This window comes from Canis aureus, chromosome 3 (assembly GCF_053574225.1).
Source record: "Canis aureus isolate CA01 chromosome 3, VMU_Caureus_v.1.0, whole genome shotgun sequence".
Classification (NCBI taxonomy): Eukaryota; Metazoa; Chordata; class Mammalia; order Carnivora; family Canidae; genus Canis; species Canis aureus.
This window is the reverse complement of record NC_135613.1, coordinates 75,664,130-75,680,515: the sequence shown is the minus strand read 5'-3', so window position 1 is coordinate 75,680,515 and position 16,386 is coordinate 75,664,130. Positions and strand designations below refer to the sequence as shown.

At 38.7% G+C, this 16,386-nt stretch overlaps 1 protein-coding gene across 7 annotated transcripts in view; it reads right to left on the bottom strand.

Annotated features, from left to right (window-relative positions):
* Positions 1 to 16,386, bottom strand: part of ARHGEF12 (Rho guanine nucleotide exchange factor 12) — a 151,198-nt gene that overhangs the window by 32,508 nt on the left and 102,304 nt on the right. For 6 of the 7 annotated variants that reach the window (XM_077893879.1, XM_077893877.1, XM_077893878.1 and 3 more), the window contains 10 exons: positions 14,199 to 14,291; positions 12,117 to 12,227; positions 11,739 to 11,837; positions 6,403 to 6,445; positions 5,807 to 5,912; positions 5,221 to 5,358; positions 4,693 to 4,725; positions 4,065 to 4,179; positions 3,273 to 3,378; positions 1,700 to 1,912 (listed from right to left, as the gene is read on the bottom strand). In XM_077893879.1, coding sequence (XP_077750005.1) covers positions 1,700 to 1,912; positions 3,273 to 3,378; positions 4,065 to 4,179; positions 4,693 to 4,725; positions 5,221 to 5,358; positions 5,807 to 5,912; positions 6,403 to 6,445; positions 11,739 to 11,837; positions 12,117 to 12,227; positions 14,199 to 14,291 — 1,057 coding nt within the window. The remainder of the gene's footprint in view (positions 1 to 1,699; positions 1,913 to 3,272; positions 3,379 to 4,064; positions 4,180 to 4,692; positions 4,726 to 5,220; positions 5,359 to 5,806; positions 5,913 to 6,402; positions 6,446 to 11,738; positions 11,838 to 12,116; positions 12,228 to 14,198; positions 14,292 to 16,386) is intronic. The other variant, XM_077893875.1, reaches the window with a different exon arrangement.

The following is a 16,386-nucleotide window of genomic DNA, read 5'->3' as shown; positions in this document are numbered from 1 at the left end:
GAGAACACACTCATTTTCTTCTGGTGTATACAACATGCGGCTCATATTTTACAATGCAAGGACCAGAAACTGCTGACATCATTGTTTTGATTATAGACCTCCAATTAATTCATTATTTTCAGCTTTACTTCTTACTCATGCACTCCATAAGACATGCCAACTCTGAGCCCAACATCTCTCCAAAGTTTCCAACAGGCAGCCTGGCTCCCACCTGGGCCTCCTTGAATACATTATAGACTCCAGCTTCCTCTATGATGTTTTATCCCTCAAATCACTCTTGTCCACTTTTAATCTCCCCCAAATTTGGTAAAATATCTTACTTGTTGATAATATCTTCCCTTCCTCTACTTCCCTTCTCTTCATGTTTTTTATTTAGTTGTTACTGGTTACCTATCTGCCATGTTTTTATTTCAATGTGAGCTGGGAGCCATGAATTCGTACATCTACTCAACTCAACGTCTTCAGAATTCCATATAAGGCAAACCTCCAGATTTTTCTATGCATGTCACCCCTCCTGCTTTGTCTCAAATCCATGCTTCCTTGCCCCCCACCCCGTTCTGCTACAGCCCTCTCAAATGGAGACAGATGTTTCCATTATATAATACATACTTCAGTGTGGAGATGAGACAAATAGATACCCTTGTTCCTCAACACTACTTTTAGACCACTATCTTGCCTTCTTAGAGAAATCCCTTTCTGCACTGAGGCTCTCCCTCTTTATGACAATCATCTAGTAGTACTGAACCTTCGGCTGCTGGTGCCGTTTTCATCTCTTTGCTGCTATCACAAGGGGTGACCTCAAACCCCAGGGATGTTAAGGTATTCCAACTCTTGGCTTCTTGGCTCCTTACTTTCTTCATCTCTAGTAATTTCCCCTCTGCCACTCCAGTGACAAGTCCCACAGCTTTATCCTTGACCTTGTCATACCAGAAATTGAACTGCTTCCAAAATCACTAATACAGATAGGCATTCCCTTCTCCAAATACAGCACCAATTCTCTTATCTTACTTGCTTAAGAAACCCATTATAACAAGCATGAAGAAATATGGTCACAAGCTTTCTTCCCCAATGATCTACAATTACTTCACATCTTTCTCTACTCTTTAAGGCCTCTTGGCCTTCTTGCTCAGCTAATAATCTTGCCCTCACACACACTCTGGCTCTCATCTCTGCTCTCCTTCTCAAAACCTTGTCCTACTAGTTATAGACAGTTATTTCCTGCATCTTCAACCTCTTCCTCTCAACTAGCTTCCCTTTAGTATTAAAAAAAAAAAAATCTCCAGTAACTCAGATTTTTAAAAAAAGTCTTTTTTAGACTCCTCCCACATCTGCCCCTAGCTACTAAGTCCCCTCAACACGCCTTTTACCCTTTCATTACTAGATCTGGCACAATTTGAATTTTTATTTATGTGACTATTTTTATTTATGAGACTAAGTGGCACAGGGCAAGAATCTATGTATAATTATTGTGTGCTAACATCTGATACAAAGCAAATGTCTGACAGCTCAGTCAGTATTTCTGAATTGACAAGAACTCAAAATGAACATTCAGCATGGATTTATCACTTGTAGAACATTAAAATGTTAAAATGAAATTGGATTCAGTCTTGGTTAAAACAATATGCCACTCTATTTCTTACTTAGTGGGACTGAAAATCTCAATACTTAGTTACTAAATCGAACTATAGCACCGGCTTACCTGTATCATTCTCCTTCCCTCCTTCCTGGGAAAGAGTGGCCCCAGCAGCCACAGAGGACATGGGATTGGCTGGCAGGTATCCGACCTCTGTTCCTTCGCCTGCTAACGCACTCTGGCGCAACTTGGCAGGGTCCTGAGGCTCAGGACTCACAGAAGAAGGTGTGGATAAGTGCTTCGGGTGGCGCTGCTTCTGTAGTTCCATGGCTCTGCCAACTGAACAGAAAGCAATGGTTAACAATTTATCTTGCAAAAAGGCTTAAAAAAAAAAAGATGATGCAAAGGATTTAAAAAAAGATGTCTGGAACATGGTGGACCCTAGAAAAATATCTATGAATTGTTACAGAGTGAGGAATAGATAGATAGGAAAAAATGGCAGAAGGAAGAAAAGAGAGTGAAAGGAAGGATGAAAAGAAAAGAAAGGGAAGAGGGAGGAAGAGAGAGAGGAGGGAGAGAAAGAGATGAAGGCAGGTGGAGGAGGGCTGGAGAGAAGGAAGAAGAAGATGGAAGATGAGGGGGAATGACGGGAGGGAGAAAAGGACAGGAGAGCAATGGCAGGAATACTGAGAGAGGAAGACAGAAGCACACAGAACTATGCTTACTTGTGAGAGTGAGAATGAAGCCTGTTATTCCTGGGAGCTCATGGCCCCCCACCCCTCCCCGATACTCGCAGCTTCATTCTTACATTGTGCCTCAGAGACTACAGAAACTGCTGGCAGCCAGCTCACCACTCCTGCTCAGGTCAGTAACTATAAGAAGTCAAAACACACTCATGTCCTCAGTTGTCATCATCGCCCAGAAGCACTGCACTCCCTCACACAGCTCTGGATAAACCTAATCTTCAAATTCTTCCTTCTCTTATTCCTCAATTCCTCTTCTACATCCCTTGAAACTCATGGTCAGCATCTGTGAAATACTCCATTCTCTTCAACCTCTTCTCTTTGAATTTCCTTCATCTTCTCAGTGTTTCTTGAGCAAGGGGCACCACTGGTGTCTGAGAATTTCGCACTGTACCACAATCCCACCCCTACTCCAGCCTGGCCAATGATTTCAAATGTAGAGCTGCCCAGTTGAAGACCAGTACATAACCTGATTTCCCTGGCTGAGCTTCCATCCTCCCTATTTTTCCCCCAGATCAGTGGCCTGATCTCTCTCTCTATTGGGCCCAAGGGTGGAGGGAGGTCAGGAAATAAAGCACAATGGAGAGGTGGAGAAACTGCAGAAGTATGGTGAGTAATATGTGTATGAAAAGATTAAACAAAGAATGGTGGAGAAATCCAGGCACATTTAGTTTTTTTAATTTAACAGATGTTGGATGCAAACAAAAATCAGAACAGGGAAGTAAATTACGTTATGGACAACTGCTGGGATATTGCCATTAAAGAAGATGTTTAAGATAATTATAGAGCCACATGGGGGTAGTTGGTTCAGAAGTAACCTTGAAATAAAGGCACAATGGAAGCTCAATGGAATCATTTCAGGAACACCTTTGTCCAGCAATTCATTCTAGCTAAGTGAGCCTCTGAGGGAAGATGGTGGGAGCTGGTGAGAAGGCTGCTTTTCCGACTTAACATACTTGCACTGTTGTCGTGACGGCTTGGTCTCCTTGGGGGTCCCAGGATGCTGGGGAATCCTCTGCGCTTTCCTTTTTCTTCGCCTTCTCGATCTTTCTTCATACTCTGCTAGAGTTGAGGTACAATCAGAGAGGTTAGGAGATACATAACAGAGTAGACTTCTTTTGTGGCTTTCAAACACAGAAAGGCAATTCTAATGGTCAGCTGAGAGAATTGGTTAAATGGGAGTGAAGGACACACACAGAGCACTTGATAGAGGCCGGCATGTGGTACTGTGCACACATCAAATGCAAGGTGTCTTTTCAACCCCTTTAAAGCTGGCATTTTTGGAAAACAAAGGTAATTTTAGAACACATTTACTGGGACCTTGTTCCAAGCAGTTCATCCAACTACTGAACGAGTACTTAATAAGCTCTTAATGTGTGAGGGCAAAGTGCTAAAAGCTGGGGATACAATGAGGGAGGCCCTTGCCCTCACAGAGCTTCAGAGTCTAACAAAAACTAAAGAGAAACATACATAATTACAACCATGACAGGGGTCATAAAAGGAAAGACAAGGCTGTTGGGATGGCACTCTCTATATAAACTGCTATCTGCACTCCTCACTGTCTCATCCTTGCTTTACATGCTTGGATTTCTCGCTAGATTTCTGAGCTTCCTGAGAGGAGGGGCCATATCATACACCTATTAGCATGCCTAGTACCAACCTGCTGGAACGGTAAGTACCAAGAAGGACACCACTGCAACCTATGTAAAGAAGCATGGAGACCCAAACACATTATTACCCAGTTTTACCTTGATTTTTGGAAGGAATCCAATCCGACCCCGCTTGTGCTCCAAATTTCGAGGTTCTTTCACTTTTACCCCCAAATGCTTCATGTACATTAGGATAACATACTGCATTGTTGAACTGGAGGAGAAAAATTAAATAAAATAAGAATTCTACGAAGGGGGACTCCTGGATGGCTCAGCGGTTGAGCATCTGCCTCTGGCTCAGGGTATGATCCTGGAGTTCTGGGACTGAGTCCCACACTGGGCTCCCTGTGAGGAGCCTGCTTCTCCTTCTCCCTATGTCTCTGCCTCTCTCTCTGTGTCTCTCATAAACAAATAAATAAAATCTTAAAAAAAGAATTCTGAGAAGGGAGGGTAGGTAGAATAAAGATATCAAATGGCTTCAAAAACCCCAATGCTGGAATCCTTAGAAATCATTCATCAAGGAAAAACTAAGGAAGAATCTATTTGTTGCAAATAGAAAAAGATTCTACTCAAGATGCGAGGATATTAGTCAAGTAAAATTGAGGCCACCAGAGGGAGACAGTCTGAATTTTGAAGTTAAAAGAGAGAAATCCTATTTAGGATTGACAGGAAAAAAGTTTCTTTTTTTCATCAAATTCTAGGGGAAAAAAAACCCCAGTTATATTACCTCTTATCTTCTTCCACAGGCTGAGCAGTCATCCTAAAAATAAAAATATTTCAAAATTAAATACTGTCATATAATGAAAGAGATGCTACTCACTCAGACAACACCTGAAACAACAGAGCAGAGCTAGATGCTTTGGGCCACCCTCAATCTTTGTCACCTGGCATAAAATACCAAAAAAAATGCAAACCCCTCAAGGGACCATATGCTTTCCTCACTCATGTCATCAATCGTCAATATTTTCTGGCATGAGATCATTTCAAAGCCGATGAACTGAGACCACTGAAAGTGCTCAACCTGTTTTTCATCAGTTAGAAATTTTATAGTCACTCATTTTACCAATACCCAGAAAAAGAAACACAAGAGCTTTGCTAAAACATCAGCAAAACTGAAAAATTAAACCATTAAAACCCAAATACATAGCTCCACATATGCAATCTGCCACCCCTTCTAAATTTGTTCAAGGTGTGCATGAAGCATAATGAGCATCTCCAGAGAGAGGGTATGTCTACATATACTTCTGTTACTTACAACACTTCTTCGATTTTGGCAACAATCTGTTCTGCACATGCCCGTTCCTTCTCCAAAGTTACCCGGTCCTTGTCTCGCTCTGCGTCGAGTTTAGTCAGCTCGCTTTCAGCCAAGGTCAGTCCCATGCTACGCTTCTGCCTAAAGGGAACAGGACAACTTCCTGAGATAGCCCAGAGAAGCACTATCTCCCTCTGGAAATCCTTCATCAGACTTTCCATAGCTAAGAGTTTCTAGCAACAGGTAAAATGTCAGTTTTCTATTTTGGGGCCCCTGTCACCTAGGACACCGGAGGAAAAGAATTCTAGAGGTGATCGCTCAACAGGACACATCCTGACGGAGCACACTTAGCCTAGAAGAACAGTGGGTTCAGTGAGTCCTGGAAGCGTATGGAATGGGGACTACAGACTCAGTACACACCAACTCTGACTCCAGGTGCGCATTTTTTTTTTTTTTTTGCTCATTATGTTTTAATCACAGTGATAAAGACCGTACTCTGAGCCAAGGACTTAACGTGTAAACTTTTGCTACCTAAAAAGAAGATTAATTCAGAATAACCACATCAGCTTCTATCACCCAGCAAGCTTACCGAAAATCCTCCAAGTGCCTCTGAACTTCTGGGTGGACTCTTTCCTGCATTGTTTGGATATAGTGGCGGTGTAGATCCTCAGGTATAAGCTCAGGTCTCCTTTTTTCTGCATCACGGAAAGGCAAAGAGTTATGTGATTTTAAAGGTACGTTCTGGGAGTGCCTGGGTGGCTCAGTTAAGTGTCTGCCTTCAGCTCAGGTCATGATCCTGGGGTCCTGGGATTGAGTCTCACATCGGGCTCTCTGCTCAACAGGGAGTCTGCTTCTTCTCCCTCTGTCCCTCCCTCTGTTCATGCTTGGTCTCTCACTTTCTCTCAAGTAAATATATAAGTCTTAAGGGTATGTTCTGTGTGTTGTAACTGGCAATATATCAATGCTATTTGGTGAGAACTCAAAGTAGAGCAAGAGAAGGTCTTCAATGCATTTACGTATTCTACTTCACATCGCAGATTTCATATACTATATTTTAAATGTATTACAGACTCTCTTTCCATTGTGATTGAGATGCCCTACTAGCCGTCATGTGATAGATAACACCTTTAGAGCTGAGCTGAGCTGAGCTACGGATTCTCCAGGATACGGATGCTCCAGACTTACCTAGATCTACTGATATTTCATCAGGCACAGAAACTTTCAGGTGCTAAAACAAAAATGCAAACAGAAAGTCACACAACACTAAGCACTCTTAGAGATATATATATAAGAATTCATATAAAGTGAAGAGATGCAACTTGGATAGCTATTTTTATAATCACATTCAGGGATAAGCTCACCTACCCCATCCAAATGTCACAGCTGTGGATAGTCTCACTGTTTAAACTTGAAAATAAGCCCTTTCCCCAAGGATCACACTATCGGGGAAATATCTGTAGTTTGGTTAATATACTCAGTTATACATCATTTGAAATCAATATAGCTAAAATCTAAACAGTGTGTATATTATATGGAAAACTTTGTCATATACAACCACGATTTTTTTTTTTTTTTTTGCTGTATTTGAGACCATAGATCATATATTGCTGGTAATTTCCTATGTAAAGTTAAAGGACCCTCATGACATTCACGCCTCAGTGAGAAGGTATTGGATGTCAATGTTGAGGCTTTGGAGTATTAGACCTCCAATAACTATCTGTAGTTTTTACTATTGAGCCAACGAAGATAACTGTGTCATAATTAACTTCTTCTTAGCTAGGATTTTCCCCATAATAACTGCAGTTTCTTGTCCCATTATCATATAACTGTGTTTTCCGTCTCACCATCTGGGAAATTTTCCATTTAGAGAAACTATCTTAACCTCTTCATGCTTACTTTGTATTATATACTTACTTAAGTCATCTACTTCCAGAATTTAAACAATTCCTTTAAGATCTAAAGCTTTATATTAAAAAGTCATTGGTGAAAATTATGAGATCTCCAATATTCATCAGAACAATGAAATAGATTTCAAAGCTTTCTCTTTAACTGAAATTGCCACACAGTAGCTCAAATCAACTGTCCTAGAAGTACTGCCAGCACAAATGCAAAAAAAGATTTACATGCTCATTTCTGTATTTATATGAAATTAATATCACCAGTGGTATTAAAGAATCATTAGCAAATAAATTTAGCAGGGTTCTTATACTCTAATGTTGATAAATTTAATACAGATCATGAGCAGCAAAATAAAGATTTGACTTAGTTTGAAGCTATTAAGAAATGTGAAATTAATTTCGAGATTTACCTGAAATAAATGAAGTAAATCAAAAAGATATATGCACCTCTCTGTTCATTGCAGCATTATTTACAATAGCCAAGATATGGAAGCAGCCTAAGTGTCCATCAACAGATGAATGAATAAAGAAGATGTGGTAAATATACATAATGGAATATTACTTGGCCATAAAAAAAGAATGACAACTAGCCACCCATGACAACATGGATGGACCAAGTGGGAATTGTGCTAAGGAAAATGGTCCAGAGAGAGAAGATAAATACCATATGATTTCACTTATATGGGAAATATAAAAAACTAAAACCTATGAGCAAACACACAAAAAAAATAGAAATGGATTCATAAATACAGAGTGGACTGATGGCTGCCAGAGGGTAAATGGGGTGGAGAATGGGTGAAATGAGTGGTGGTGATTAAGAGGCACAAACTTGCAATCATAAAATAAGTAAGTCACAAAGTACAACATCCATTCCTGATAAAAACTCTTGACAAGGCAGATCTAGAGGGAACATATATCAACATAATAAAGCCCATATTTGAAAAACCCACAGCTAACATCAAACTCAATGGGAAAAAACAGAGTTTTCCCCCTAAGGTCAGGAACAAGACAAGGATGTCCACTCTCACGACTTCTATTCAACTAAGTTCTGAAGTCCTAGCCACAGAAAGCAGACAACAAAAAGAAGAGGCACCCAGATTGTTAAGGAAGAGGTAAAACTTTTACTATTTACAGATGACATGAACCATATAGAGAAAACCTAAAAGATTCCACCAAAAGCCGGCTGGAACTGACAAACGAATTCAGTAAAGTTGCAAGATACAAAATCAACATACAGAGATGTATTACATTTCTATACACTAATAATGAAGCAACTGAAAGAGAAATTAAGAAAACAATCCCATTTGTAACTGCACTACAAATATTAAGATATCTAGGAATAAACCTAACCAAAGAGGTGAAAGACGTGTACTCTGATAAAGGAAACTGAAGATGACACAAAGAAATAGAATTTCATTCTCAAAGATTAGAAGAACAAATATTATTAAAATGTCTATATTACCCAAAGCAAAGTACACATCAACACAATCCCTATCAAAACAGCAACAGCATTTTTTACAGAACTAGAACAAATAATTCTAAAATTTTTAAGGAACCACAAAGATCTTGAATAGCCAAAGTAACCTTGAAAAAGAAAAGCAAAACTGGTGGCATCACAATTCTGGACTTCAAGTTCTATTATAAACCTGTAGTGATCAGTACAATATGGTACTGACACAAAACAGACACATAGATCAATGGAACAGAACAGAAAACCCAGAAATAAATCTACAACTATACAGTCAACTAATCTTTAACAAAGCAAGAAAGAATATCCAATGGGAAAAGGAAAATTTCTCCAATAAATAGTGTTGGGAAAACTGGACAGCTACATGCAAAAGAATGAAACTGGACCACTTTCTTACACCATACACAAAAATAAATTCAAACCATTTTAAAGATCTAAATGTGAGACCTGAAGTCATATAAATACTGTGAGAACACAGGCAGTAACCTCTTGACATTGGCTGTAGCAACTTTTTTCTAGATACATCTCCTGAGGCAAGGGAAACAAAAACAAAAATAAACTACTAAGGCCATATCAAAATAAAAAGCTTCTGCACAGTGGTGGAAATGACAAAACTAAAAGGCAATTATGGAATGGGAGAGGATATCTGCAAATGACATACCCAATGGAGGATTAGTATCCAAAATATATAAAGAACTTACAAAACTCAACACTCAAAAAACAAATAATCTAATTTGAAAATGGGCAAAAGACATGAACAGACATTTCTCCAAAGATCTACAGATGGCCAACAAACACATGAAAAGATGCTCATCCTAACCTACATCAAGGAAATGCAAACCAAAACCACAGTGAGACACCACCTCACATCTGTCAGAACGGCTAAAATCAACAACGCAAGAAACAACAGGCATTGGCAAGGATGTAGAGAAAAAGGAGAAAAAGTCCCTCTTGCACTGTGGAATGCAAACTGATACCACCAGTCTGGAAAACAGAATGGAGGTTCCTCAAAAGTTAAAAATAGAGCTATCTTACTATTCAGCAGTTGCACTACTGGGTATTTACCCAAAGAATACAAAAACACTAATTCAAGGGGATATATGCCCTTCTATGTTTATAGCAACATTATTTACAATAGCCAAGATATGGAAGCAGCTCAAGTACACTCTGATCGATGAATAAAGAAGATGGCGCATAGTTAGACAATGAAAATTATTTAGCCATAAAGAAGAATGAAATCTTGCCATTTGCAATGACTTGTATGGAGCCAGAGAGTATAATGCTAAGTGAAATAGGTCAGAGAATGTTAGAGAAAGACAAATACCATGATTTCATTCATAAAACAAATGAGCAAAGGGAAAAAAGACAGAGACAAACCAAGAAACAGATTCTTAATTATAGAGAACAAACTGAGAGTTACCAGAGGGAGTGGGGTGGGATTTGGATCAAATAGGAGATACAAGGAGTGCACTTGTTATTAACACTGAGTGATGTATGGAATTGTTGAATTACTATACTATACACTTGAAACTAATAAAACAATGTCAATTGTACTTCAATCTTTAAAAAAGGAAATATAAAATTCAAATATACTTCAACATACTGTCATTTCTTCATGGAAGTAAATTTTCTTAATAAATATAATGTATAATATTTTACACTGGCAGTATTCATAATATCAGCATAATGAGAACCCTAATTAATTCACTCAATAAATACCTGAGTGATCAGTCTGTGCCAGGATCTATTTAGTGTTGTAGAAACAGCAATAAACAGAACAAAAATATCTGCCTTAATGGAAGCTTTAGGGATGCCTGGGTGGCTCAGCGGTTTAGTGCCTGCCTTCTGCCCAGGTCGTGATCCTGGGGTCCCAGAATCGAGTCCCATATCGTGCTCCCTGCAGAGAGCCTGCTTCTCCCCGTGCCTAGGTCTCTGCCTCTCTCTCTGTGTCTCTCATGAATAAATTTTAAAAATCTAAAAAAAAAAAAAAAAAAAAAAATGAAAGCTTCACATATAATCTCAGTTCTACAGACAAAAATAACACAGGAAAGGGGACAGACAGTGAAGACATAAAATTTCAAGTAGGGTGCTCAGGGAAGGCCTCACTGAGAAGGTAACTGTATTTCACAATGTGTAGGCATGTAGGCAATATAAAGGAATATAAGAAAATAAAAAAATATAAGGAAAATGGGGCAGGAGCTGGAGGGAGAAGTGGTCTGTTTCAGTGTAAGTCTCTTTTAAGATAGGTAAACTCACAATGTTTGCATGCTAATGTGAATGATTCAGCAGGAAACAAAGAACTGATGGTGCTGGAGAGATGACAGTTGCTTGGATCATGTTGAGCAGGTAGAAGGAAATACACCAACCCAGGTGAAGAGGGCAAGAGTAGGCCTTGGAGAAAAGAAGGCAAGCTAGCTATCCACAGCATCAGGGGAAAGGCAAGAGCGTACAGAATGATGAAGGTGGGGGAAATATTCGGTAGAAGTTCTCTGCAAATACTTCAGATTTCCCACAGAAACTGCAAGAGCCTCAGCTGAGAAAGGGCAGGAGAGGAAGTGAGGTTTCGGGAGAGGAAGGGTGGGGAACAGTCATCAAAGAGGAGTACAACTGTGGAAGGCCCAGGGAGTGGAGCATGATTACGCAGGAAGCATTAAAGGCTGTTACCCTATTGCAAAGCTAAGAATTATAAAACTCATTAGTTTAAAAACCTTACAAAGATTCCTACTGGTAAAATAAAACACTATTATCATTTCTGTAAGATCTTTTCTACCACTTTTTAGTTACCCTTGTGGCTCCAAACTTCAAAGAGGCCAACCCGAGTGAGTTCATTATGCAAGTATTATCCTCTGGATCCTCATACATATGTATGTATATCATTTGTGTTCTCTTTGCACTCTCTTGTCCTAATTATGCACATGTATAAACCCAAATATACATATGTACTCCCTAACACCTACTGTGAGAATTCATAGCCTACAACTAATTCAGAAATAATAAAAGTAACAGTCAAGAGTAATCAGTAACTGATTACATACAACACAGATGTCAGAAAGTCCACAACAATAAAGTCCAAAAGCAGGGGAAGACTGGAAGTAGGAGACCAGTAACTCAATGTACTATAGCAAAGATTATATAACGTTAACTTGGTAACTTACTGCAGATCGATCCAGGAAGAACTGATGAAACTCAAGGAAGACGCGACGAGTCTCCTTGGAATTGGTCTGCTTATACAGGTCTGAATACAGATAACAAAGCTGTAGTAGAGGGAGAAATGGATAAGAGAGTAAAAGGGAGAAATCATGAAAAACATCATCTATTAGATGTTCACTGGGCAGGAAAATTTCCAACAAGTAAGCCACCATAAGCAATGTCCTCATTTCTACACAACCAAGTTTAAAAAAAAAAATCAACTGTATTTTAATTATCTTATCTATCCTGATATGTTTAGAAACTCATCTTGCAGAAGTGAGAGGTTTTACGGTATAAGAATCAGTGTAAGAACTTTGAACTGGCTAAATGAACAAATACATTACCAGTGTGGCGGGGTCAAACTGTGAGACTACATGGTGTAAGAAAACAGCCAGGTGAGCAGGGCGAGATTTCAGCAGTTCAATGCTCTGGAAACAGCTGCACTGCCCATTGATCTAGGAAAGTGAAGTATGGATACATCAATAACTCCACACCCAGGTGCACAATGTAAGGTAAGCACAGTTAAACACAGCTACCTACACTTCACTTTGACCTACCCTAAAACAACTCAAGATTTCAAAAATTTCACTGAAATTTATTAGTACATGAGCTTATGGGATTTCTTCCCCTGAAAATTAATAACCTCTTGGAAACAGGTTGAAAGAAAGCCCATCTTAGGAGAATGTAAATTTAGAAGATGATGATCGAGGAGCTCAGGTGTCTATAAATCAGGATGCAAAAAACAGCATTAAAAACACTTCTAAAAATGTAAGGGGAGGCTCTCTGCCTAATAATGAAATAGACGTCTTCCTTTCCTTTTGAGCTAATTGCAAAAATAGTGGTATGAAAATTGAGAGGTATAGTTTTAAGCAAGATGACTCTGAGAAGATATTCCCGAACTACACTGAACACAGAAAACTAGGAGTTAAACTTAAGGAAACCTCGAATCACAATTTCCATTTAACTTCTCACATCCAAATAGAGAAGAAAGTTAATCTAAACAAATAACACCAATTCTGCATGATCTCTTTCAGAAAATACAAGAGGAGGGAATGCTTCTCGAGTTATTTTCAGAGGCCGGCATGAAGGGTACCTGAGTAGCTCAGCTGGTTAAGGGTCTGACTCTTGATTTCACCTCAGTGGGGGAGCCCGCTTGGGATTCTCTCTCTCTCTTTCTCTCTCTCTCTCTCTGCCCCTCTCCCCACTTACGTGCTCTCTCTCTCTGAATGAGTAAGTAAATAAAATTTAAAAAGGGGGCCACAGCATTACTCAAATACCAAAGACATCATAAAAAAAGAAAATGACAAACCAATATCCCCCATAAAAACCAATGTAAAAATCTTCAACAAAATAATAGCAAACTGAATCTGGAAATATATACAAAAGAAAATACATTATGGCCAATTGTAGTTTATCCCAGGAATGCAAAGCTGGCCAACATGCTAATATCAATGTAATTTACTCTATTTAGAGACTAAATTAAAAAAAAAAAACAAAACCCACAATCATCTCAATTATTCAACAAAGTTCAATATCCATTCATGATGAAAAATCTCAGCAACCAGAAATAGAAGTAAACTTCGATAACCTAATAAAAAGTAACTACAAAATACCTATAGCTAACATCTCACTTAATGATGAAAGACTAAATATTTTTCTCCTCAAGGTTAGGAATAAGGCAAGAATGTCCTGTCTTAGCACTCCAATTCAACCTCATGGTGGAAGACCTAACCAGTGCAATAAAGGTACAAACAAGAAATAAAAGATAAACAGGGACGCCTGAGTGGCTCAGCAGTTGAGTATCTGCCTTCAGCTCAGGGCGTGATCCCTGGTCGGGGATCAAGTTCCATATTGGGCTTCCTGCGGGGAGTCTGTGTCTGTGTCTCCCTCTGCCTATGTCTCTGCCTCTCTCTCAGCACCTCTCATGAATAAATAAATAAAATCTTTAAAAAAAAGAAATAAAAGATAAACAGATTGAAAACAAGTAAGTAAACAAGGAAATAAATTTGGTTGTCTATGTCAAAAATCCCAAAAAGTTATTTTAAAAAGCTCCTAGAAGTGGTAAATGAGTTTATTAGTAAGACCATGGGATACAAGGACAAGAATCATGCCACTCACATTTCTATACACCATCAATAAACAACTGGAATTTTAAATAAAAAAATATATATTTACAATTATATTCCCATCTCCCAAATTGAAGTACTTAAGTGTAAATCAATCACTTATCAGCTTTAAAGGCAAAGCCATTTCTTCTGGTCAAAGCTAAACAATCCAAGCAATTAAACAATCTCAGTTCTAGGACACAGCTTTAAATCTTTACAAATATAATCCCAGTCTCCAAAAAGCATTTATTTTTTTGCAACAAAATTGAACACGTTGAAAAATTAATAATCCGTGTTTTAGAAAAAAATGTCATCACCTACCTGTTCATGTTCAGTACCGAAATCATCATCCTCTGCTCCAATAATATGAGCTGCTATACGGGGAGAGGGGCTCCCAAAGAGAGACTGGGTATCCTGGTAACATGCAGAGAAAAGGAATAGAAATTAGCTCTTGGTCAAATTCACAGAATGAAGCCAAATCATCAAAAATAAATGGTTCACTAGGGATGCCTGGGTGGCTCAGTGGTTGAGCGTCTGCCTTTGGCTCAGGTCGTGATCCTGGGGTCCTGGAATCAGGTTGTGATCCCAGGTCCTGGAATCAAGTCCCGCATCAGGCTCCCCACAGGGAGCCTGCTTCTCCCTCTGCCTATATCTCTGCTTCTCTATGTGTCTCTCATGAATAAATAAATAAAAGCTTTCCAAAAAAAAAAAGAAAGAAAGAAATTGTTCACTAAAAGATTCCGTTTTATTTTCTTTTAGTGATTTTCAAAGAAGTGGTTCTCAAATTTTCAAAGCAATCAACTGCTTTAGCAAAGAAAAGCACAACAGTATCAACTGTTTCTCGGGAAGAAAAAAAATTTCCTCTGGAAATAATTAACACCTTTTGCTCACTATACTCTTGGATATCTGATTCTAATCACTCTGTGTGTACTCCATTCATTTCATATAAACCTTGTCATAGACAGATAGTTGGCTTATGTAAACAATTACAATTCTAAAGAGCTAGAGTAAGAAAAGTAAATGAAGACAACAGAACAAAGGAAAAATGAGAGCAGAAATGATAAGACAAGTGAGGAGAGAGGTTAATACAAAGACTTCTATTAACATCGCATAACTGAAAGCTGTCCCTTAACCCTGTTTTTTCATTTTCAATTCATTTTCGTAAGTGCATAATGCAGGGTTTTTCAACCCTGGTACTGCTGACATTTGGGGCCGGATAATTCTTTGTTGTGGGGGCTGTCCTATGCATTGTACGATGTTGAGCAGCATCCTGGGCGTCCACCCACCCACTACATGCCAGCGGCAGCCTCCCAGTCATGACGATCAAAAATGTTTCCATACACTGCCAAATGTTCCCTGAGGGACAAAATCACTCCTGGTTGAAAATCGCTGGCATAATGCAACAAAATTTTCAAGTAATCACACAAAATTAAAATCATTTTGTATAGAAACAAAGAACCAAAATTGCAAACATAAATTGTAGGTTGGCAGATCTCCCTCCCATGCAATGGCTCCTCCATTTGTCAGCTCACTTGCAAAGTTGGATTTAGCATGAAAAAGGTAGTGTAAAGGCATGTATATGTAATGTACAAATTATGGATGTTTGAAGACCACAAATACTAAAATCAAAGGCCATACAGTATGAAGATAAACACAAATTTGGGAAGATCTTGGCTCAACCTGAGAGCAATCGGACATGCAGGATGTGAAGCTATCCTGATTCAGGGGTTATCTGTATAGGAGTTACAGCTGAAGCTCTGCACATGTATCCACAAGATATAAACAGTTTAAGCACTATGTAGCTGTGGTCTTCCCTCCTCAGGTGTGGTGCAGAACTCTGTATCTGCATCTTCTAAACGTGATTCTGCCTTTTTTACTACTTGTTTTTTGAACCTCAAGGCGTTAGGAATTTTTTTTAAAGTTTAAAAAAAAAGTAAAATGAGAAACTTGTTTTGAGTGGTTGTTAGACTCTAGCTGTTTCAGTGTCTCTGATTTTCCAATAGTCCTTATGTTGCTAATAACTGATGAGTCACAATATTCTGTTAAATCTTATACTATAAAACTTTTTATAAATCTGATTAAAAAACAAAATGAGAATGCTAAAGTAAAAGCATTTACTTAAGAATATGCAAAATCCAGCAACTCTACTTCTGAAAAAAACAGCCAAATGAACTAAAAGAAAGAACTTGAATAGATATTTGTAGGCCCATGTCATAGTAGCATTATTCATAATAGCCAAAAGGTGGAGACAACCCAAATGTTCACAGAGTGATGAGTAGATAAGCAAAACATGGTCTATACATACAATGGACTATTATTCAGCCTTAAAAAGGAAATTCTGACACATGCTACGATATAAATGAACTTGGAAGACTTATGCTAAGTGAAATAAGCCAGTCACAGAAGGACAACACATATGATGCTTCTCATAGAGGTTTCTAAAGTAGTCAAATTCAGAGTAAAATGGTAGTTGCCCAGTGCTGAGGATAATGAGGAGTCAGCGTTGAAT